General features: G+C 43.5%; 1 protein-coding gene across 1 annotated transcript in view; it reads left to right on the top strand.

Moving 5' to 3' along the window:
• Positions 1 to 15,031: 15,031 nt before the first annotated feature.
• The window catches only part of LOC139765555 (glutamate receptor ionotropic, kainate 3-like), a 466,083-nt gene continuing 456,077 nt past the window's right edge, over positions 15,032 to 25,037 (top strand). Inside the window, exon 1 of the mRNA XM_071693151.1 lies at positions 15,032 to 16,787. Coding sequence (XP_071549252.1) covers positions 16,127 to 16,787 — 661 coding nt within the window. The 5' untranslated portion in view covers positions 15,032 to 16,126. The remainder of the gene's footprint in view (positions 16,788 to 25,037) is intronic.

Here is a 25,037-nt window from a genome sequence, read left to right as displayed (position 1 = left end):
GACCAGAGGCCTTAGATTTGCCCACCATGGAAAGCAAAAGAGCGAAGAGTGACCTGATCACAATCTTTGAGTGTATATGTAAACCAGTTTGATGACGGTGAAGTGTATCATTACGTGGGTGTCTGTCAGCGGCTGGGGTGCCCAACCTCTATGCTGCCTGCCTGCTGCTGCAGATGATGGCTCACCACCTCGCTACTTACCATTTGCTCCAAGATTCTCCGAGCTACATTCGGTGCTTTCAATGACCCTCTTTTATTTTCTCTATCTTCTACTCTTTTCGTCCTTATACTCCTGTATAATAAGTTTTTTTTCCTCCCAGTAACATGTAGTTTTTTTCACCATTTTATAGCATTTTTTAAATCAATCTATTCCCTTCGAATGTATTCTGATTTTCAGTTCGTGTAATATATTTCGATTCAGTATTTTCTGGTATACAATTCTGGGCAAAATCACCAACAAGGCCATGCTTGCGAGATACATTTGTGTCCACTGTACATAGAGGGGATACTACAGCCACATACGTGCTCTCGAGACTGGATATTGTCTTACCTTTAATTTCCAACGACTTTTTTGTGCTGTTAGTCGAGCACCTGGTCCTGGTGCGCATACTCCTATTGCCTCGTTGTTTTCCATAATTACTTAAAGTAATCAGATCATCTTCCATGCCAGTGAGAGTATTTCTCTTACTAACTTTTGGGCTGAACGTTTTATTTAGCGTATATCATAAGCTGTTAGTGAGGTAAACTTTTCTTCAGATTTTCGAGGGAGGGTTACAAGGAAGACTTCCTAGAGAATTATAGCAAATATTATGTTGCTCTGAAGGAACTAGTTTTCAGGGGTTTGATTTTTTAGATATGAAGGAGCGTGCGTCACCACATGACATAACTCATTTGCATGCAACAGGCTGACGGAGAGCGTCCGCCTGCAGTTGAGGGGTTGGTAAGTTTACCGTGGCTCCGGGTGTAAACACAACCATTCATGCTTAACGTGACGAAAATGTTAATGGAATCTGAATTGTACTTCGGACACTGTGATGCTTATCTCTTGGAGTTGTGCTTTCTTGTCCACGTAAGTGTTCATGGGCGTTAGATGGGTAAAATGTTGATATTAGTAACTGTCTTTTAAGGAAAAAGATAAATATATATACATACATATAGTGTATTGTCATTATAACTTTTGAATTAGCTTAGCTTAGCTAATATTCAACATGTAGTCATTATAACTTTGGAATTAGCGTAGCTACCGCGAGCCAGTATAAACAGACTGATATTGTACATTCCTTCCGTGTAGTTTAGTATTTGAGAGGTAGGCCAGTGTTGCTATATTGACAGTTTATACACAGAGGACGCATGTTACCCTTGCATGAAAAGATGTTTGTGGTCAGTTCCACTTCCGCATTGACGGGATCATTTCCTATGGAGAGTATTCCTGCTAGCGTTATCAACACGGATGATTAGTCATGTCTATTAATCTCGAAATAGATGAAAGAAATAGTATTTCATGTTGCATTTTTTTTTCTGCTGTAAGATAACAATGTGCAGTTACGTCTCTCAAAAAAACTCATGAAAACATTCAAACTTTCCAACGTGTGATTCTGATTATCATTACCAGGTGGCTGGATGATGTGTTGTTCCATCTTCAGTCTCTCTCGTCCCACCATACAAAGGTATCGTCGTCAGTACTGGTAGGCCATGGCGTTTCGCTCTCGATCATCACTGCGAATTCATCAACCAACCATCGTCTCTGCCAGCGGTACATCTGCCGTCATCAGTACCCGTGGTCTTTGGATGTTCAAGGTCAGTGATGTGTACTGTGGTAGAAGTGACTAGGTGGAACCTGAAAGATTTGCAAGGCTAGATTGTACGATACCATTTTTGTTTTTTTGTGAGTGGTGTTCCTCACATTAGCGTGGAACACATTCCTCCCCGGTTTCTTTACGACAGAACTAAAGTGTTTTAGTTTGAGGAACAGCGGTTATACAAACTCTCAAAGAAGCCTGGTTCTGTTTTCATTGCAAATTTTCCTGTTAGGTTCGCATGGTTTGAATGAGGTGATTTGTCGTGACCATCTTGATACTGGATACCAATCCTGTAAATAAATAGCTGAAGCTGTAGATTATTTGCGTGGACAAACTGGTGGTTTGAATGGCATCCGATACTTTCAAATAGGATTAAAGACTCGACTGATACAGATTCCTCTCGTTCGTCCGTCAAACCTTTTTTCTTCGTGTCAATATTTAAGTGGGGGATCGAAATCTCGTACCAATTTTGAGTATAGCACATTTGTAGTTTATGGCTTTGTCCGAGGTCAACTGAACTGATATATTATTTCACGGTATATTCTCACGGACACTGAACTCGCTTATTTCCAAACGAAATCCTTGGGTTAGTCACCGGCTTACCGTTGAAATATATGTATTATCTGGGAGGAAAGGAAGAAATAAAGTGGACCGTTCATCTTAGAGTCCAGACAGTATTCAGGGAAGCGAAGGGGCGATGACTTCTGGTGATATTGGTTACGGGGTCACTGCTGGCGGCAGCCTCTGGTAGTGGGGTAAGAGCTCTGGTAGTGTGACCCAGAGCTGGCGGCAACCTCTGCTAGTGGGGTCAACCTGGTAAGGTCTAGTGTTCAAAGAGACGTCAGATGTGATTTTCGTGTCATGTTGTAGGACGTGTGAAGGTTCTGATGTTGTCTCCACAAACCATACCATTGATGGACGACTCTGCCGGATCTTCACCTGCTGATGCACCCCTTACTAATCCCATGCCCCTTCCTACATTGTCTCCGAGTACAATCGGAAACCTGCTTCCTCAAGTCAAAAACACTTTTTAAAAAATTAACTCAATTTGCGCTAATGGTTTGTCTGCTTTCCTTCTTTTTTTTTTTTTTCCCCTAATCCGCTACATTTTCTTATACTTGATCAACGTTGCATATTTTCACAACTAACAACTTGAACTTGTTATTAAGTTATATAAGTATTGCGTCTCTAAAACACAATGACCCAGTATCGTTTTATGATCCCTGTTAAGACCCTCGCTGATGATGTAAAGAATCTAAACAGTCGTCATACTCAACATGTTTGGTATCACTGGAACGTGTAGTCAGTCTTTCAGATGCACCATTACACAAATACGTTTGTGTGCTTTTAGAGAAACTACGTTTTCTTAGTAATAATTTTATGATGTAGAATATATGATATATTCTGTTGTAGATTACTGCTCGCACGTTTAAGGGTGAATCTAACTCTACATACTGGCTCGGGAGAGTCGAGTCTGAATCAGTGTGACTTATCAACCTCAGAAGTTAACCCACAGTTTGGGGGTCTCTTTCCTCTTTCGTAGATATTACTCCGATATTACCCATGGGAGATACAACAAGGAGAGGTCCTTTTGGGAAGGTAGGTCTAAAGTGACATAGGAACGCACACACACACACACACACACACACACACACACACACACACACACACACACACACACACACACACCCACAGAGCCTAGATAGGATATATGTTTGTTTGTTTGTGTGTGTGCTTGTGTAGATATACTTCAGAGTAAAGACACGGTACATATACACCAGGTTAAGAGGCGGAGCAACACGAGCGTAAAACACTCCTCCCCCCAAACACACAAATAGCAATCACAAATAGTAATCGCAGGCAAACACACACCATCTGCAGCGGAGGGGAGCACACAAGCCACTCTCAGCTTTTAGGAAGGATTCCGACGGACCGCAGCTTCTTTAGACCAATCTTATAAGTAAGGGATGGGAGGAGATCCCAGCGAGGCCACTGCATGCAGCACTTTTTAAAACATATCGTTTCACTGCGGCAAAATAAGATGCATTAAGAGCCCCAGATGTGAAGGGGATCGTGGGCTCAAACCAACATAATGATGAAAAGTGCCCTGTGCAATGTGCTGAAATTCACTGTTCGTCAAAACGTAAGATGATAAAAACAAGGAGATACTACGAATAACTGTGATGTCAGTAAAGCGTCGTCGATGATGGTGATTATGAAATGACAGGAGCTGAATGACAAGTTGAACAATGTTTTCACAATGAGTGACACAACATGGTCCCAACACTAGTTAGATGGAATATTGAGGAGGTCTTGGGAAGCATTGAAACTTATACAAAAGGAATTTCCATACTACGAAAGGGCCTTAAACACATATAAGCCTCATGGACTTAATGACTCTTCTTCCTTTATGCTTGAAATGTTGAAGATGTCGCTGGAGGAAGGTAAAGTGACAAGGGAACGAAAAAGAGCAGTTGTTTTACATATTCTCAAGAAAAGAGATCGGCAAGATGCGCTGAGGCACAGACAAACCTCTCTGATAAGAGTGGCAAGTAAGATACCGGAAATATTACAGCTCTGTACTGATAGTATATAGAAGCAGCTTGAACAGCCGGATATCAGATAGAGGAAGAAGGTAAGGGGAAGATGTAGAGAAATGGTGTTCTGCAGAAGGAAGGTTAGGCTGCGAATGTTGCAGAAATGAATTGAGAAAGCGCTAGGTTGAGGAGCTGCGTCTTGAAAAATAGATCAGCTCTCATTCGCTTTATGTCCGTTGGTTCTCCTCGACCAATGGTGCCATTTCGATTCAGCACAGGAGAACCCTGATATAGGTGTATGGTGTTGCATAAACGTAGGTAAAACTAGAGAGTAAAGAGTTGATACGAGTTACGTGTTGTCAAGTGTTATGTTTGAGATAGTGAGGGTGTGATCTGTGGATTGGTGAGGCGAGGAGAAGAGACAGGTATGTCCATATCTGGGTCAGGGAGGAGAACGTGACATGTAGCACGGTGCTGGCTTGCTGCGACACCATCACTAACCCTCTGCATACCCGGGCGGTAGAGTTTCCCTGGTCGATGAATGCCTGCCACTACCTCCCCCTACGTGAGGTCCATAGACTTGCCCGTATTGGAATGGAGATGGAAAGTTGGAGACGTGATACTTAAACAGTCCTTAGTCAGTCTGACAAAATCAGTATTACGAAGGAATACAAAGGAATTCAAACAGCAGCAGATCATTAGGTCCCTTCGAAGCTGTTTATGGTAGTTGAAGAGGCAGAAATACGGGCATATGAAAGATGGAAAAATTTCAGAAACTTCATGTAGCTAAGGAGGCGTAAATCATGTCAGTCGTGGGTTTGGAGCGAAATATTTATCGTCTATTCTTATACGTATGTATGGTACTGCTTCAGAGCACTCTAAATGAACAATTCCTTAGACAAGAAGGAACCCATCGGCTAAAGAACACAGAAGACTGCGCAAGAGAAGAATTTTAAGATACATGAATTACTGCTGCGCTGCAGTAATAGAGTTATAAATGAATGTAAGAAGTTACGGCGAGAAACAGAGAACAGAATGTAATGCAGAGATCATATCTCTGATAAAGTACGACAAAAGAGAAAAGTCAGAGTATGAGAACACAGATGTAAAACTTCCTCTCTATGTATACAGCTAAATAGATTCATTTTTTTTTCCACGATTCTGAAACTTTCTTGCGTGATCGCGTATGTTTCTACGTCCGTGTCATTTCGTGTTTGTATGGGGTTCGCACATGTTTTGTTTTATGGACACATCCAACCTACTGGGCATACGACAGCGTGTGTAAGCGTCCAGATATTTGTGCTTAAGCGTGTGTACGACTGTATTTAATTACTATTTTCTTTTACGAATCTCTCGATATGGAAAGGGGAATTTGATCTTTTAGAGTCCATTCTCCTAAATTTTCATCTTTTATGAATCCTTCTGAATCTCTTAACATTGACAACATCTTTGTCTTTACTTCGTTCCCCATGTCCACAAATGTGTTGGTGAAGAGAGACTCTCCCACGTCCTTCCTGAGGCTTCTTTTTTCTTTTTTTACCTCCCGTGCTTCGCTTCGTCTCACGTCCTCATGCTCAGATTACCCTCTCACTTCAAACAGCTGGTCTACATTAATAACGTCTTCTCCCCTCAGGAACTTACCTGTGGTTATCATTTCGGCCAAGACGGGGACGTCCCTCCTCTTCCTCTCCTCTCTCATTCCAGACGATTTTGGTAACGTTCTCAAAGCATTTCTCCAGAGGATCTGTAGCAGGTTCTTGTGCTTCGTTAGGTGAAGTGGCCACACTAACGAAGCGTATGACACCTTTGGCCGTATATACGTTATGTTTCTCTCCATCATATCAGTTTCAGAGGATTTGATGACTGTACTGAAACAGTAGTTAACCTCCGCTACGACACTCGTATCATTATCCGTTCATATGTCTGTATGAACTTCAAGGTTAATAATGCCGCTCTGCTCTGATCTTGTAACTTATTTCCTTCAAGTCCTCGTAGTCTAGTCTGTTCCTTCCCCTTCCAGTATAATCAGTTTGTATATCGCACTCCTTTTTGTTCTGAGCTTCCCATGATTTTGACGCTAGGATTCATTACCAGGGAGGATTCGACTTCATACGTCTTACAGGATCGATCATAGAAGATGGTTCTGATCCAAGGAGTGATCACTGAGGGAAGCCGTTTATTACCTTCGACCACCTCGTAAAGGATCCCTTTACATGAGCTCTCTGCTCCCTCGCCGTTCGACAGCTATCAATCCAATTAAGCAGCCCTCCTCTGAACCCTCCTTGGGAATCGGGATTCACCGCCAGTCTCTTGTGGGGAACAGTATTAAAGGGTTTCTGGAAGTCGAAGTACATAGCTGTGTCTTTCCCAACACCTCGAAGCTTTGGAACTCTCTACCCTCTCATGTCTCTCTCATTAACTATGATCTGGCACTTCTTAAGACAGATTTTTCACTTTCTTCAGAATTCGTAAATAATCTCCCATGTCTTTTCTTCCCTCTTTCATTAACCTCTCTAGACTTCAGCTGAGGCCCGGCGCTTATGTCGACTTAAGTTCGTGACTGGAGCCTCCAGCGCAAAAAGAAGAGCCACTCACTCACATATTGTAAAGGATGTTGCATTATCCTCTCTCACCACCCCATTCATAGGGAGATATAGCAGACATGGAGATACCACATACCGCGGACGCAGACCCACCTTCATCTGGAACCACTCACCCTCCTCTCTACCTGTTCCCATACATGCCATACTTCCTCGAGAAAAAAAAAGTTGTCGCTACTTCTAGCTTTCCTCACACTCCACATGTATGTTAGCACCTTCCACAAACCACCTGTCGGCTCTTTCACCTACATGCCTGAATACCACACACAAATCCCTCTCTTTCTGTTTCTCACACAAGTTCTTCAAAGGAAGCACTTGGTCCACACATCCTGCACTCTATCACTTCTAAAGCCACCTTGTTCCTACCCAGTCCGCTGTTTTTTGCACGCCTTCACCACCCTCTCAATCACCATTTTCCCATACACCTTACCAGTTATTCTCAACAGACGTGAGGCATTCGAGTATTTACTTGTGTCCTCCTTGCGTTTATATGATTGCAATATACAGGCATTCCGCCACTCCTCTCGTTACTGACGAACCAAACAGCAACACTGTCAACCCTTTCTTAAGAACTTCAAGTATATCACTCATACAAGAAGGTTACGAGACGGGGCGGCTCTTGAGTGTAAAACTCCTCGCGTAATGCGCAAATTATAATCATAATGGGTAATCAAGCACAACTTTAAGCTTAGTGTTTGAACATTTTTGTCGCTATAAAGTAACAAAGTCATTATCCTTGTCTTACACGTAATCCAATAAGGCTTTATTTTGCACGAGGCGTAGTTGGATCTTGTCTATCAGGAATCGCCACACCATACGGCCTGCGTACAGGAGACCTGATGTGTCGGTACATATTTCATAGTGATTATAAAGTAATGCAAACTCTCTCGTAGCCTATTTCAGAAATAGTTGATTGATGGATGGGCTACGAATCCCAGTTCATTATTGCATTTTTCTGGGGGGTCATTCGATCCATAATTGCATTCTGGTGATGAAATATGATATTTGTTCATCACCAGCTAACGTCTGTTGCAACTAATAATCTAAATAGTTTAATTGTAAAACTCAGGATCCCGCTTCACGTATGTCCTGCTATTGCTCGCGGAGCGCGTTATTAGTCGGGTGATAACGTTGCCATAAACAGTGGAGCTGTGGCCATGTAGCAGGATGATTGTTGGTGGGGGAAAAATTATGATGACAGTGTATAAATATTGTAGAAACTGACTTTGTAATTCGTATCTAAAAAAAAAAAAAGTAATGCATCGATTTTAGGAAAGTTACGGTTGCAATTGAATTTCGAAAAAAAATTGCCAGTTATCAACGTACAGTGTAGTAGCACCTCATCCAGAGCTGGACGAGGAGAACTTCCAAGCCAACTGTTGCTGTTGTCAACACTATCTTTAGCGTTTTGCAACAAAAGACGTAACGATGATAGGGGGAGAATAGGGAGAGGTTAATTGCATTTTAAGATTTCTGGTTTGTTCATAGCGCTGGTAGATGACCAGTGATCACGGTTTATCAATACTCTGATGTGTAAGTAACCAGCTTTGGCATACCCTTATTTCACAACAAAGCATCTAGGCGTTATCACTTTCAAGGAGCCGAGGACATCGTAAAGGTACATCGAAACCTACTTAGATTACTTTCGTAAACTGAAATTGGATTAGGTTTGCGTTTGGGAAGGTTGTTGGGCTAGGCAACAGAACCCACATTAACTGACGTGAAGACACTGATAAGTTTAGTTCGGTTTTGTTGAGAGGCTTGAGATGTTTTCGTCAGTTGGGCTTTGATAAGGTCCACAAAAAAGAAAGTCTCGACGTTGGTTAAAAAGTTTCACCCCACTCCAGCCTCCCTAGCCTAGTGGGCTCCAACCTCCTTACTCAAAGCCCCTGGGGTGTGAAAACACGGTAAACGTTAACTAACCCATTATCCTTCTACATTGGTACCATAATCACCCATGTACCACAATATTAATTCAAGTGTCCGAGGATGATTTAACTGGTCGGTGATCTGGCAGTTGTCCAGAGATGTTTATTCTTCTCTGAGAAAGAAAAGAAAACTCACACGGCTGTCTGTTAACTGTTCATTCTCATAACGTAAGAACAATAAAGATTAACGAATTATATAAAGAACTATACGCTAGGAATATGGTAAAAATTTACCACCGATTGTTGCTGACTGCCATGATTTTCATAGAATCACTTCACAGTGAATTATTATCTTTAATGAAATAAATGATACTGAGATATGATGACACAGGCGAAAGTTACCGACTAATTATACGGAAAAGATTTTTGTCATTATCTGCGACGAGACTGAACCAAAATGGTAGGGCTAGCTTAATGTATTAGGCGCTTCTCGGCAGCCAGATTAAACATTGCATAAATGATCGATTCTAGTTCATCTGGGAATTATTTCAACCAATATATCAAGTTTTCTTTTAAGTGTTTCTGAAATTGTTCCATGTGCGTTTCTTAAGTTTCCTGGCAGTACTTTGATTAGTCGTTTTAGTGTCCTTGTTGAGCTCTCCTATATTTTTGATTTATTTTCGTTAAGTTCGAGAGAGAGAGAGAGAGAGAGAGAGAGAGAGAGAGAGAGAGAGAGAGAGAGAGAGAGAGAGAGAGAGGAGAGAGAGAGAATAACAACCTTAGATATCTGACTCATTTCTTTTATCTTTTTTCCTGAGCAGTGGAATAGATTTTGTAAGTCTTCTTTGCAGTCATTCTAGTTTGTTCATCATGTTTCATCGTCTGATAATTTTCTGTCCTTATATATGCTCTGATAATTTTCTTTGTGTATGCTCCATACATGCATATTCAAAGAATTCTTTAACTCGATATAAAATCTTTGAGAAATGTTATTTTCTCATGCTGTCGTCCCTTCGTAATATTATGTATATTCCATGACTGTGTGAATACACTATCTTTTTGGTTTTATCTTGGTCTCAAAGCTTGATCTAGTTTACATAACTAATGTCCTGTAAATGTGGAAAGAATAACATTTCCCACAGGAACGGTTCTCTGGTATATATCAGATGAATGGCAGTCTCTTGTCACGTTGCCAACCATCATTGGCTTTGTAAGACACTGCTTTACATTAGGGTATTTCCTAAACTCGTATAAACCCCTAGAGCTCTCTCATGAGCTAGCTATCTTCATTACTACACTCCTGAGGTCCTTGGGCAATACCAACTGGTTATTGTTTTCGGTTTTGGCCCGCCAGTAATTCGGTAAGGCAGTCTCTCCTGCAGCACCATCCCTCCCATACCTCTTGTGGAGACTGGTTTACCATCCTGAGCGACCTCCCTGCAGCGCTTAAAACTTTCGTCGTTGGTCTGGGGTCTCCCTCATGCCCTTAGGGTTCAGACTCGAGCCGTCAAAAACTGGGGTTTTGTAGGAAAAGACTTGGTTCTGGTGGTAGCTCTTGGGCACCATCGCTGCTCAACATCTCGAACGGCTCCTCTAGTTCAGTCTCACCTTGAGAGTTACAGGTGATAAGATCGTAAATAGAAAACTCCATAAATACAGCCTGGACTACTCCGGCGAAATTGGAGGTCTTAACTTTAATCGTGGCTCTGGGATAGCCCTCTCCTTGATCGTTAAGCAGTTTAATGAAAACTTTTGTTCCTCCACCGGACACGCTATAGGTATCGGGGCTTTCCGCATCACAATGATGTTCCCAAACACTTCAACGCTCTTCCCATACAACGAGCCACGAGGACATAAGCATGTTTGTGAGATGATCACTGCTTTCTGGGACGTCGGTGTGAGCTCATGCCTTACTTTCTTGTGGCTGGGTACTACCATTCCTGGGTCAGACTCTCATCGTCTTTCCTGTTTCTGACTACAGACACGCGTAAGTTTTCGGGGACTTGTATTTAAGATTTGAAGGGCAGTGTGTCCCACTTCATCGCGTTTGAATCACTCATACCCTTCACTGTCATGTTCCTAGCTTTTCGAGTGCAGATTTCTTGCTCCATCTTCATGTGGTATGATATGAGGTCTTTGGGCTGTTTTGCGTTAGAGTCCACTTTACTCGCCTCCCCACCTCCACCATCTATCTATTCCATTGTCAGTGGAAGTGGCTCTTTTTAATAGATCTTCAAAGGTTTCCCGAAAGTTTGTATGAACTGGTTTGCTTTAGAGAAGGTAACTTTTACTTCTTACCCAAGAAACTCATCAACCAGAAGGTCCTATACACCAAAGGTGACGACTACGTAAATGTCAATGACATATCTGGAATACATACATCTACATATTGCAGATACATCGACGGCATTTTCGTAGCCGACAGAGATGAAACACACCTTAACCACCTTAAGACACCTGTGAAAGAGAACTCGCTTCTTGAATTAAGTCATGAACTGTGTCAGCAACGGGATGCCGTTCTCAAATGTAATGGTGAATGACTACAGTGACGACTGTGTAACCTCCATTCACAAGAAACCGACAGACCTCGGCCGATATCTGTGGTAGGGAATGTCAGTTAGTGAATGTCCTCAACACTAACAAAACTGGAGTCATTAACACAAAGTTAAACCAAGCGTACAAGACTGTATCTAACCGACATATCTTCCACACAGAAACACAGCGGATCAAACAGACCCTCATCAACAAAAGCTACAAGAATTCAGGGCCTCGACAGACAACTTACCTACTTCGTGCAAATCCAACTTACCCTGGCTGAAATCCCAAGCCATGCAACAACACGCAAATTATATTACTGTCACCAGATGACAGCTAACTACAAGACAGATGAACGTGTACTACGAGACATCGTCCCTAGGAACATCAACCACACAACACAAGAAAACAAAGTCAGGTTAGTTATCACCTATTGAAACTAACAAAAAACTACAAAAACAAAAAAAAGAACGTCATCATGAGCATCCAGCTGTTCAAAAACAAGACACATTGCAAGAATCCAACGTAGTTTAAGAATTCAAATGGCATCTAGGAGACTGTGAGTTCCCTACCAACATGACCTGCATGGGAAGCACAACTTGTGCGCTACCCAGAAGACTCGTCCTACACCTACAAGAATGGTCTATGTCACCAAGATGCATCACGATACCCTCACACCAGAGACTTGGTTAAATCAAGAATCAACGGCGCGGACAGGACATGACGCCCACACATCGCCCAAACACTGATTCTAAAGAAACAACACCTAGAACGAGGACCAAGACGGGCTACTACAACTACACGCCCCAGCATCACGTTACAACCAATAAGAGAACGTAGTCGTAGTCCTACATGCACATCCGCTTACAGGTATTACCCAGCTAATCCAGCTACCCACAGTTACTCCCAGCAGCTCCACCGACCTCTCCACATGCTACTGAAGATGATTTGACGGATTTGAGATCGAAAAGTTGAGGCAACTCTTGTGGGTATCTTAACCTCCCCAGCCATGAAAAAAAAAGATATTAGACTACTTTGATATTAGTGGTGTAGTGGTTACCGTTCCTGACCGTGATGCATTCACGAGGCCGAACAGGGTCGAGCGCATAGGTTTGATTTCTGGTTGCAGCAGCAGTTCATCCACCTCTTGGGGGTTAGTCGATAAAATGGGTACCTGGCTCAGGCTAACGTGTGTGTGTGTGTGTGTATATATATATATATATATATATATATATATATATATATATATATATATATATATATATATTTCATTATGATTAATCTCAACACGGCATATGTGATGAATGGCAATAATTCCCATTCTGGAAGTTATATGGGTCTAAATTCTGGCAGGACGTTGTCTGCCGTATCATTAGGATTCAGCCAAGTACATGATCCCTTTCATTATTAAGCAAATTATACACACGGGAGCGCATCCAGTCGAGGGATCCCCCACCAGCACTCATGTTACAAGTGGGCATTAATGAGCCATTAAAAGGAGGTTCATTAGTGGAATCCAGACATGAAATACAAGACCACGTATGTGTTCAAGAATCTGTAAGTTACAGTAGCTCACTGAGCTTTATCTTGCCTCTCTCTGTAATGTAACACCGTGACGAGACGAGGGTGCTGCCAACGGTGGGAACTCTCACCGCGCCTTCGACCTCGTCAACACACCATCCTTCCCGTGGTGGGGAAAGAGGCTGTGTCATAAGCAAGCCGTCCTGGTGGGTGAGGAACCCGCCATCACCGAGCTCCCGGAGGAGGAGCAGTGGTAGCAACCCCGTCCTTATGGGCATGGAACCCGAAATCAATTGGGTTCTCGCCGGTCTAGAAACGCCAGCAAACCCGAGGAACCCGCCCTCACCTAGTGGACGAGCGACCATACCAACCCGCCGTTGGGTAGGCGAGGGACCCCGGCAAGGCGGTGGGTGACGACGACTCCTGTGTGGTTATGGCTGATGACACTGATTATGGTACAAGTGGCTCTCTGCGTGGTAGGGTCCTGCACTGGAGAAATGATGACTTCATAATTTTCCTCATTCATTTGAGGTATATATATATATATATATATATATATATATATATATATATATATATATATATATATATATATATATATATATATATATATATTAATCTATCTATTTATTATACTTGATCGCCGTCTCCCGCGTTAGCGAGGTAGCGCAAGGAAACAGACGAAAGAATGGCCTAAACCCTCCCACGTACGCATTTATATATATAAACGCCCACATACACACATATACATACCTATACATTTCAACGTATACATACATATACATACAAGACATATATATATATACACATGTACCTATTCATACTTGCTGCCTTCATACATTCTCGTCCCCACCCCGCCACATATGAAATAGCATCCCTCCCATCCCCCCCCCGCGAGGTAGCGCTAGGAAAAGAAAAAAAGGCTACATTCGTTCACACTCAGTGTATATATATATATATATATATATATATATATATATATATATATGTATATATATATATATATATATATATATATATATATATATATTTATATATATATATATATATATATATATATATATATATATATATATATATATATATATATATATATATATATGTATATATATATATATATATATATGTATATATATATATATATATATACGAATAAAGTGCGTATCAACGCGCACCTTCATAGAACATGCAAATCTCCAACATCCAGGATAGAACCCGGGACCTCTGTGCCACAGGCGCGAGTGCTACCGCTATCCGGCTGTTGGAGGTTTGTATGTGATATATATATATATATATATATATATATATATATATATATATATATATATATATATATATATATATATATATATACCTAACCAAACACGTAATGTACGCATGATATCTGATGTAAACCACTTCCCACTAATTCCCGAAAATTGAACCCCGGACCATCTGTGTAAGTAGGTAGGCAGCCTAACCCCCAGGCCACGATGAATATCTTCTCCAATTGCTTATTTACGGATCTCGCTGATGCATCACGCATCCTCTATGAGGTGGAAATACTGCCGCTCACGCTCTGGATTAAGAAGAAAGGCATTTTAATCGACTCCCAAGGCACTATGGTGATCATTCACATTACCGTACTACCTTGGCAGTCGATTCTAAAGCTTTCCTTCCTTGTCGACAGCGTGAGCTCCTGGCAGTATTTCCACCACGTAAAGGATGCATCGGCCAGATCCGTGAATCAGCCAGTGGTTACGGAGGAGATGCTCATCGTGGCCTGGGGGTTAGGCTACCTGGCTGCCATACAGATGGTCCTAGGTTCGATTCTCGGGGTATAGTGGTAAACAGTGTACGTATGGATATTTGTGGTGAGAGGTGGTGGTCGAGGTTTGTGTGAGTTGTGGTGATGGACAGTTGTGGTAATCGGTGATGGTGATGAGTAGTGGTTGTCGTGAGTGGGACATGGCGGTAGATAGTAGATGCGAGTCGTTATCGTAGGATAGTTGTGGAGTGATGATGAGTGAAAATGGTAGATGATGGTAGATGATGGTAGTGATGAACGATGTGTGGTGAGGAGAGGGTGGTGGTAGTGGTACCCCCTGGCGGAGGGAGGCAGGCAGCAGCCCTGCCGGTGATGGTGGCACGGACCGAGTCAGGCGGCTCCCAGTCGTGTGGTCGCTCCTGGACCGTACACTCGCGTCTCTTCTCCCGCCTCCCACCACGCCGCCACCGCCGCCACCGCCGCCACCGGTGTCGCCACCACCTCCCTGGCCGGTGTCCAGCAGCAGCAGGTCTCTGGAACAGCTGCGTCTTCCTCACTATAACAATAACACAAAAAAACAACGTCCGCAAAAGTTGAAGTCTTTTTAAAAGTTATTTTTGTCTCTTACACGTCTTTGGAAAGTTTCATTTTTTTTCTTTCAAAACTTTTATTTTCGTATATTTTAATGTTCTGGATTTTGTGAATGTATTTCTTGTAATTCATAAATTGTGTACTTGCTGATAAGGAATATTTGTACGTGAAATCCATACAGTCAACAAGAAAAGCAGAGATATGAAGTGTTTCGTATGAGAGAAAGGAAACGTGTGATTACGTCTAACTGAGGAATGTGTCAGGAAGGTGAACTACAGTGATATTCACGTGAGCAGTGAACAGTGAGGAACAAGGATCATCCCATCAGGTCTGGATGGAGCTGTAGCTCAGTGTTCTTTACACTGCCAGTGATGAGTCTACCGCTCCAGCCTGACTCGGCCAAGATTTGGAGGGCACTAGCGAGTGAAATTTGAAATGAGCCATTTTACAGGTGTACGAACAGGAGTGTCGTGGAAAACTATGGTTAAATAGTGGCGACCATCGTCTCCGGAGGTGTGGGTGTAGGTAGTGGACGGCTCCACCGTTAGTTTTTAGAGCCGAAATCATTTTGGAAAAGGCACGTTTGTTTCTGCACGTAAAGACTGTAGCAGTAGTTTGCGACATTCTCACTAACCGAAACCTGTTTAGTTTCCCCACAACTCGTAATAGAAATACAAGTGGTAAAGTATGCTTGAAGCCAATGACACCTTGTATAGCAGAAACTAAGATCATAGAAGAAGACGAAAGAGGGATTTAGAGACATAGAAAAAAAAAAAAAGATTGGTGCGACGGAGGCACGACATACCACTGTGACGGCAACTACACAACGACGAGTTCGTAACGGTTTAAGACGGTGCGAGTGTCTGTTGGGTAGAGAAGCAGGGCAGAGCAACCTCCCTTCACACACAACACCCGCTGGGCCCGGAGGAATGAAGAAAATGAGAGGAGGAATGGCGAGAGGAACCGGAGGAAATCTTTACTGCAGTCAGACTGCAACCGTGAGACACGACTCCCGGGTTTACGTACGACCTGCCGGAGGCGACTCTGGGCCGACTGCGTCGACCACGGACGGGCATTGGCGCCACCACTGGACACGGGACACGCTCCTGCCACGAGAACGATGGAAAGGTGAAAGGCGAGAACAGAGGGAGGGTAACAACAGTAGTCGCATATTCACTAAAGAAAATGCATCTTGTCACGTCACCAAATGTTGCTCTGAGTCTTCCCTTACGGACGGTGCGGGAAGAAGTCGCAGGGAGGACTCGAAGACCTGGCCGTCAGGGAACCAAGACTCCTGGAGAAAAACCCTTCAGTCGTCACAGCAACTCATTACCATCGACCAACTGTCGCTCGGGATTCCAACCATGATGGGCCGTAAAGGTCCTCGTGTCGGGAGGCGGACGAGCATTAAGGAGGTGGCGAAAGGCACGGGTGAGAGGACACATCCCTGTCGGACGATAGCCAGACTGCAGGGCCCCTGCCAGAGGGCCCTGTCGTTTCCCGCCAGTGGCTGGGGGTGGCCGCTGGTAGTCTTTTGCGTCCTAGCACTACTTCCCACCACCCTGGGGCTTCCTGCAGTCATACGAATAGGTAAGTGTTCCACAGGACGCGCGTCACAACCCAAACAAAACAACAAGCTTATCTGCTGTCTTCCGACTGGTGCAAGACTGTCTTACTCGAAGTGTACCTTTAATTCCTTCATCTTACATGAGATCGAAACTTTTAATTAGAGGAAGTCTTAGACTTTACCGCCTTGTCAGGTACTTTTTTCATAGGTCTCTTGCTGGATTTAAGCAAGTACCAACATTGTCAAGTCGACGGTCAAATTATGTTCGACTTTCCGACGGGAGTCGTTGGTGGCGTTCGTCTGCTTTTACGACACCCGATCGAAAATGAAACAGCTGACGACACTGTGTCAGAATTCTTTTGACGAGCAGGGAGGAAAATAGAGCTTCACTTCTTTCAGCTTTTATTCGTTTTCATCAGTGGTTCTGGTGACGCTCCCTTTCAGTATTGCGCCAGGTATTAGGAGGCCGTATGGGTATCAAGCCTGATCGTTCTCAGTTCTTTTTTTCCCACCGGAAATCTTCTATTTTTTTCCCCCCGAGACTGTCTGCCTCTGCTTTTCTTCCAACTTTCCTCTTATAGTCTTCCTATCTTTTTTTGTCCGTTTTCTGCTTGTATCTGTCTTGGATGTTCGTTTGTTTGTTGGTTCGCTTGTGCCTCTCTCTATTAATAGGTCTGCTCTGTTGTTTTTCATCTCATTCTCTGCATGTCTCTCTGTATTATCTTCATTTCAACACCTATTCCCAACCAGATCTCCCGAGTCTTTTTGCACAGCTTTTTTTTTTTCTTGCCTTTTTACGTACATACCTTCATATTGAGGGTGATCTAGATAACTATAAATGGTTCGACACCTCAACCACATTGTTACGAGGTGTAAAGATAAACTGGTCTACGCATCATCACCTAACAAGGAAGGCTTTTCTGTGTGTTCACTATTGTAAACCATAGCTAGTGGTTCTGTCCGTCGCGGAACTGCTCCTCTTGACTTTCATGTCGATTGGTTGGCCTTGGTGTCTGTCTGTTCTTGTGGGGTTCCAGCGCTCTGAGCCTGGTTCCCATCCGTGCACGTGTCTTCTGGTGAATATGGGCGCTGGAACGTGTGTCTTGGAGAGACAGCCTATATCGAGAACATGCCGAGAGAGAGAGAGAGAGAGTTGCCATTATCATGTTCCATAAAGTTGCTGGGAGACGTTATTCAGTTACGTATGGAACATCATCATTTCCAACCACCAGCGACACCTCCTCCCTCCCAAGAGGCTGCTTTTGCATCCCAATCGTGTTTTTTCCCCCCCCCTCCCTAGAGCGTAAAGCTCATTTGCACTCGAAGCGTTTCGTGGGGAGCCTTGAGCTCGTCAGTTATATGGGAGGGTTGTGACTGGCTGCAATCGCTAGTCGTTCCAGATTCCCTCGTGTGTGTGTGTGTGTGTGTGTGTGTGTGTGTGTGTGTGTGTGTGTGTGTGTGTAGTACATTTTTTTCCTTCAAGAACCCCTGCTATGCCAGACACTCGAGAGCCCACAGCTGTGGCCAGGGTAACCACTTCTCTCGTTCGCGTCAGGCCAGTTTTGAAGCACTGTGTCTGTCAGTGATGCTGATGGGAAATACATCCACAGTGCCTACTCCATGACAGGTTATATGGAAGTGTGTTTTCAAAGTTATCCTACGATTATTTCCTCGAAGACGCATCTTAAGGACCTCGTATATCAAGACTACCTCATCCCGTTTCTAGTTATTATGACAGGTGTTCTGTGGTCGGTAGGAAATACATGAATTTAAGAGGCTATATTCGGAAAATATTTATTGAGGAAATGGTGGCCAGACAGTGGTTCCATAGAGAGCAGGCAATAAAGACATGAAAGACGTAGGGTTCGGAACACATTTGATGAGGGTGTGTTGGTTCACAGTGTCGGTCGGGATTAAATGCCTCTCTGCTTCACTTCCTGCTATTCTTTTGTAGACACTGAACCCCATAAGCACGACTTTGAGTACGATGCCTGGCCTTTGACCTAGACTGGTTAGGTCAAAGTCCACGCAGCCATACCCATTGATCTTACCGTCACATCATAGTCAAGGGTCGTTGCGTTCAAGTGTCGTACGGTCGTGCTCGAGGGTCGTATCGTCAAGGGGTTCAGGTTTACATTTGTTTGTTGCGTGTCGCATGGCTGCGGCAGTTGAGGGGCTTCTGTCTGCCTGGGGCACTCGCATCTTATTACCGAACAGATTTCTGAGCAGCTCCTCCTCGTCCAGACTTATGGAGGCATTTGTTCTCTCTGGTTTGTTAACTGCTGGAACTGCCTAGTGTCTGTTAGGGTCTTGCTCTTTTACAGGCACAACAGATCGCCACGTTCTCGTGTCCAGATCTACAGCTTAATATTCCTCATTTGTATTTGAACTTCATTTCTTCATCCATTTTCTCCTACTGTGCGTTTGATGGTTGATATCTGCAACTGCGATGGTCAACAAGCTTTGTATTTACGTCAGTCCACAGCACAGCGCCGACAGCAGTGACTAGAACCAGTCTTCGGGTCTAGTCCTGCAGACCTGGGGAAGCGTCCGTCGCAGTTGTAACTTCCTAGGTAGACTTGTAAGGTTTTTCTTTTTAAACTCGTTGGTTTACGTCATGACGTATATCTTCCAACTATTTCCGCCGCGATTTCCCTACGTATTTTGGGCCAGCCAGCTGTGGTCCAGAATACAATTTTCGCGTTGGGTCGCCTAGTCCTGAGCTGTGGATTGATTCACTGAGTCACGAAGACTCTCCAGTCTGAGGTGACGACGTATTCCAGCAGGCAAGACCATACAGAGTTCCTGGATGTGTCTCTTGTGAGGGAAGGGTATCAGTGACCCACTGCTGAGGTCCAGAAGCTGGGTGACGCCTAGTATGGTGGGGGCTCGTCATGGGCATTTTTCTTGTACCCGCTAATGTTGTGGAAGATCCGTCAGTCCAGACACACTCGCGGTCGTTTTGAGGTCGTCGATGTACTGGGTTGAGCAGATGGGTGGAGGAGGGAAGGGGAGGGACAGATAGGTACGGTACGTCTCTGGCACAAGAGCCAATAGGGAACACAAAGGAATAACTCTGCAGATGTGTGAAGAACAAGACGGAGGAACGTTGCTTCCATCCACAAGGGGAACAATGGTGTCTCGTTGGTACATACTGAGCCCTTCCTCACGGCACAGACTAAGTCGTTTCTTGTTATTTCCTGCCGACGTTTCCTCCTCCTCAGAGAGAGAGAGAGAGAGAGAGAGAGAGAGAGAGAGAGAGAGAGAGAGAGAGAGAGAGAGAGAGAGAGAGACCGTACAACTGTGTGTGTACCCATAGTGTCTTTGTCTGCCAGTTATTATCTTTTCTTTATCTTTTTAAGAAGTTGTGAATGAGTTCTGTTTTTCTCCTCTCTGTCTATTGCTTCCTGGTATTTCATCTTCTCTTTTGCTCTCTCTTTTTCTTGTTTCATGCATAATATTTTTCTTTCTCAATCTTTTACTCTTAATTCTTCTCTGCTTTCTGTGTTTCTCCCTTCCTTCTGCCTCACACTTTTCCCCCCTCCATCTCTGTGTTTCTCTCCCCACGCTCCTCTTCTCTTTATCCCTAACACACTCATTAACTCTCACTAAAGAAAGAAATCGGTCCTTTTTTAGTATTCTCTCTCTCTCTCTCTCTCTCTCTCTCTCTCTCTCTCTCTCTCTCTCTCTCTCTCTCTCTCTCTCTCTCTCTCTCTCCATCTACCTGTCTGTCTCTATTTATCTATCTACATATATCCGTCTCTGCTTGTCTGTCTGTGTCAGTTTCTTCTCGCTCTCTTTGCACCTCATTTCATCTGTTTGTCGTGGTGATAATTTCGCTTTAGTTCACTGTGTTTGAGCGTGTTCTCGTGCCTTAACTTATCCTGTTATTTTCTTTTATTCCTCTGCGTCTGTCATCCACTTGATTTTATCTGTTTGATCCATCTTTATTTCCCTAATTTTTTTTTCCTTTCCATCGCTTATTTTAATGATCAGTTTTCTGTGTATCAGTAATGTGTGTATTTTTTTCAGCCTGTCATCAGTAACTCTCTCTCCATCTTCCTCTATATTCTTACCTATCCCTTTCTCCTCCTCTTCCTGTCTCATCTGATCTCTTCCCTTATCTATATCTGTGTTTATTCACTTGTCCATATTTTCTCTCTCTTCCCGTTTCTCCAATTTCCTCCCATCCGTTTCATTTTTCTTTTTCTCTAATCTCTTTTTTTTTTTTGTGTGAGTCCTTTTTGTCTGTCGTGGTTTGCCTCTGTCTGTCTGTCTTTTTTTCTCCATTTCTGTTTCTCTTTTCAATTTCCTTTCTTCTTTTTTTTTTTTTTTATATCCGTCACTCTCCCATCTTGCCTTACCCCTCACTAAGCACCCACCACACTAACACTAATGGGGGAGGAGTGTCTCTAGCCTCCACATCCTCTCCCACACAGCCATTGTACTGGCGAACAATCGGCAGGGACTGGACACAAGCAGGAGCTGCCCCTAACTTGACACTAAGGGGGATGTGGAGTGGGCTTTACACCCACCGCAGTAAAGCAAGCTGAGAGGTGATGACCATTGACGTTGACGGACGCATCACACACACACACACACACACACACACACACACACACACACACACACATCCCCTGTGAACGTCTCTGTGAAGCACTGAGAGAGAGAGAGAGAGAGAGAGAGAGAGAGAGAGAGAGAGAGAGAGAGAGAGAGAGAGAGAGAGAGAGAGAGAGAGAGAGAGTTACATACTACATGGACTGACCACACAGACCTCCCCCACAAGGTCCCAGCGAGGTAAGTCTGGCCTTAACGCCACTGGAAAGAAGATGCAGTCCCCTTAAAAGCAGTGGAAGAAAATGAGAGTAAAGCAAAGTCTCTCTCTCTCTCTCTCTCTCTCTCTCTCTCTCTCTCTCTCTCTCTCTCTCTCTCTCTCTCTCTCTCTCTCTCGAATGTGAGACCACGACGAGATTTTTGTCATGTGACAGTGTTAGCGGGGCTAAAGTTCAACGTGTACCATGCTTGCTTAAACAGTGTTGTTTTCCCTCCTCTCAATTAACACGCACACGCACACACACACACACACACACACACACACAGCACAGTGTTGTCTGTCTGGAGTTCTCCCGGAACGCGTGTGAGCCACCTGTCCCGTGTTCGTTAGAGGAAGTGGATATTTACTCCTCGTATATCCACTAGGTAGAATAATGAAGAATCTTATGTTTCCTGCCTGGCTCTCAAATGATTTTGTTTCGTGCCTTTACGAAGACATCTTCTACGGAATGCTTGTAGCTTTGAATGATCTGCCTTTTCAACATGAATTTTTTTTCTTCTTTTTTTTCGATTTTAGTCATGATATTCAAACGTAAGGTACTCACTGGTGGATTTCTGTAATGTGATTTTTGGATTCTGTCACTTTGCTTATGATGGCTACAAGATCTTTGACAATCTCCTCTCTATCTGTGCACGTGTAAGGTATGTTCACTATCCTTTTTGATCGTGTCATGACGTACATCAACAGATTTCTCTTCGCTGGATTCCATCAGATGTTTTTCTGCCTAATCTATGGTAAATTCCAATCCTTGCCATTACTCTTTGTCCTTTGATGCTGTCCTTTTACTAATTTTGATCGATATTTCTTCTCCCTTTTTGTCTATTTCCAATATCATCATAATTCCGAAGCTATTAGGTTTTTCAATATACGTTCTTTACGTCACGGCTGGTAAGATATCTTCTTCATCAGACATATTCCACACATTTCCTTTTGTCACTGTTTTGCATTTCCTGTCTCTCAGCAAGATCTTGTTAGATCTTCGTAGTTTCATTTTTTGGTCACTGTCTACGATCAAAACCTTTGCCAAAAGTGAGGGAAGACGTCGTCCAATGTACTTTCGTCTAGTACTAAGGTATATTGACCTTCGATGATACAAACACTGTCAGTTCGATGTTTCCAGTACGTGTTTATCAATCAAAGATTTCTGTTCGGTGCGATATGTGATTGCTTATCTATATTGATTCTGTAGAGGCTTAAAAGCTTTTACCGGTGGTAGATAAGCCATATCTATGTATTTCGCCTCTGTTCCTCTGGTCTAGGTCTTGTCGCAACAGAAGCGTGACTGGTTTCGCTCTCGATATCTTCACTTGATTACGGAGAATAGTTGGAAATTCATCTGTCTTGGTGCTGAGGTCTGTTTGAGATGATCTTATGCTTCGGTTACCATTATCTGTAACTTGTGTTAAGCACTTTCGTCTACCAGATTGAATAGAAGTACTTACTTAGAAGTATATGTGACGAGATTTAGCCAAGAGGCTCGTAACCTTGTAGGAAAATATTTGGTTATGGGAAAAGAGTTGTGTAAGGTACGTGTTGTCAGGTGTTATGTATGGGATGGAGGGATTGTGTGCTTATGGACCGAAAGCCAGCAGCCCACGTGTGGTCGAGGGAGAAGGAAAAGACGCCTACCGAGAGAGAGTGTTAATATGTGTGTGTGTGTGTGTGTGTGTGTGTGTGTGTGTGTGTGTGTGTAGCACGTATCGTGCCTGTGTGACGTGTACTATACACTGGTATGGGTGCCTTACGTGGACGACTCGCTTCCCGGCACACCAGTGGAGCGGTGTTGCCTCGTCCCACCCTCACCACCAGCTGGTGATGAGAGCCTCACACTCAGCCAGATGGGACTCGCCCCAGTACCAGCTAACTGGCTTACTTCCGCTTGAGCAGTGCCATGTGAGTGATGCAAGAGAGACTTGGCTGTGAATCTGTTCTCTGGTCTTAAAGTTTTCACAGGAAAGAAGAAGAAGAGAGGCTTAGTTTGAAGGAACACACAACCACCCTCACTCGAAGAAGAAAGAAAGAACACGACAGACACATGAATGAAATACACCAGAACAGCAGCTGTCCAATGTGGACACTCGGTCAAGCAGGATGAACTTACAGGTTAATGCATGATAAGGACCGTACCAGGAGAAATGGAAGGGAACATATACATACCTATACATTTCAACGTATACATATATATATACATTCACAGACATATACGTATATACACATGTACATAAATCATAACTTGCTGCCTTTATTCATTCCCGTCGCCACCCCAACACACATGAAAGGACACCCACACCCCTCCCCCTGCACGCGCGCGAGATAGCGCTAGGAAAAGACAACAAAGGTCACATTCGTTCACACTCATTCTCTAGCTGTCATGTATAATGCATCGAAACCACAGCTCCTCAGTATATATATATATATATATATATATATATATATATATATATATATATATATATATATATATATATATATATATATATAGAATATTATCCCTGGGGATAGGGCAGAAAGAATACTTCCCACGTATTCCCTGCGTGTCGTAGAAGGCGACTAAAAGGGGAGGGAGCGGGTGGCTGGAAATCCTCCCCTCTCGTTTTTTTTTTTTTTTTTTTATTTTCCAAAAGAAGGAACAGAGAAGGGGGCCAGGTGAGGATATTACCTCTAAGGCCCAGTCCTCTGTTCTTAAGCCTACCTCGCTAATGCGGGAAATGGCGAATAGTATGAAAATATATATATATATATATATATATATATATATATATATATATATATATATATATATATATATGATTATTGTGTGTGTGTGTGTGTGTGTGTGTGTGTGTGTGTGTGTGTGTGTGTGTGTGTGTGATGAAATATATACGACAGTGAAGAAGATCCCTGACAGATAAGCAAGAATATTCGACAGAAGTGTTGGTCAAGCCTTGATGGTCACTTTGGTACATCTGAAGCAGGCTTTGTGACCAGGCTAAGGCTGGATATCTGGTCAGAGGAAAGCAGACTATCTGACTAGGCAAAAGTTGGCTGTGTGACCATGCTAAGGCGTATGTCAGGCTATCCTTCCCAAGCTAAAGCAAGCTATATGGCCAAGCTAAAGCAAGCTATATGGCTAGGCTAAAGCAGGCTATAAAGTCGGCTATCTGATGATTTCTCTAAGCTGCCCTGAGCTTTCCGGACCAACCCAGAGCAGCTTGGAGGAATGATCAGACGGTCTGCTTTAGCACGCCCAGATGGCCTGGCCAGGGAGCCTGCTGTATCCGTACCAAACTGGCCATAAGGACTGGAACAGTTGCTCCACATAACCCGTAGCAGAAGCCACAGCAGCAGAAGCAGCAGCAGCGGCTGTAGCAAAAACCAAAACAAAAAAACCGAGTGTTGCGTACAGTCTGACCCCTCACACTGGACCCCTATGTGGCTCCCAGGTGTCCAGCGGTCTGTG

This window comes from Panulirus ornatus, chromosome 1, assembly GCF_036320965.1.
Source record: "Panulirus ornatus isolate Po-2019 chromosome 1, ASM3632096v1, whole genome shotgun sequence".
NCBI classification, from domain to species: Eukaryota; Metazoa; Arthropoda; class Malacostraca; order Decapoda; family Palinuridae; genus Panulirus; species Panulirus ornatus.
Note: the sequence above shows the minus strand (reverse complement) of the source record. Positions and strands in the feature narration are given on the sequence as shown.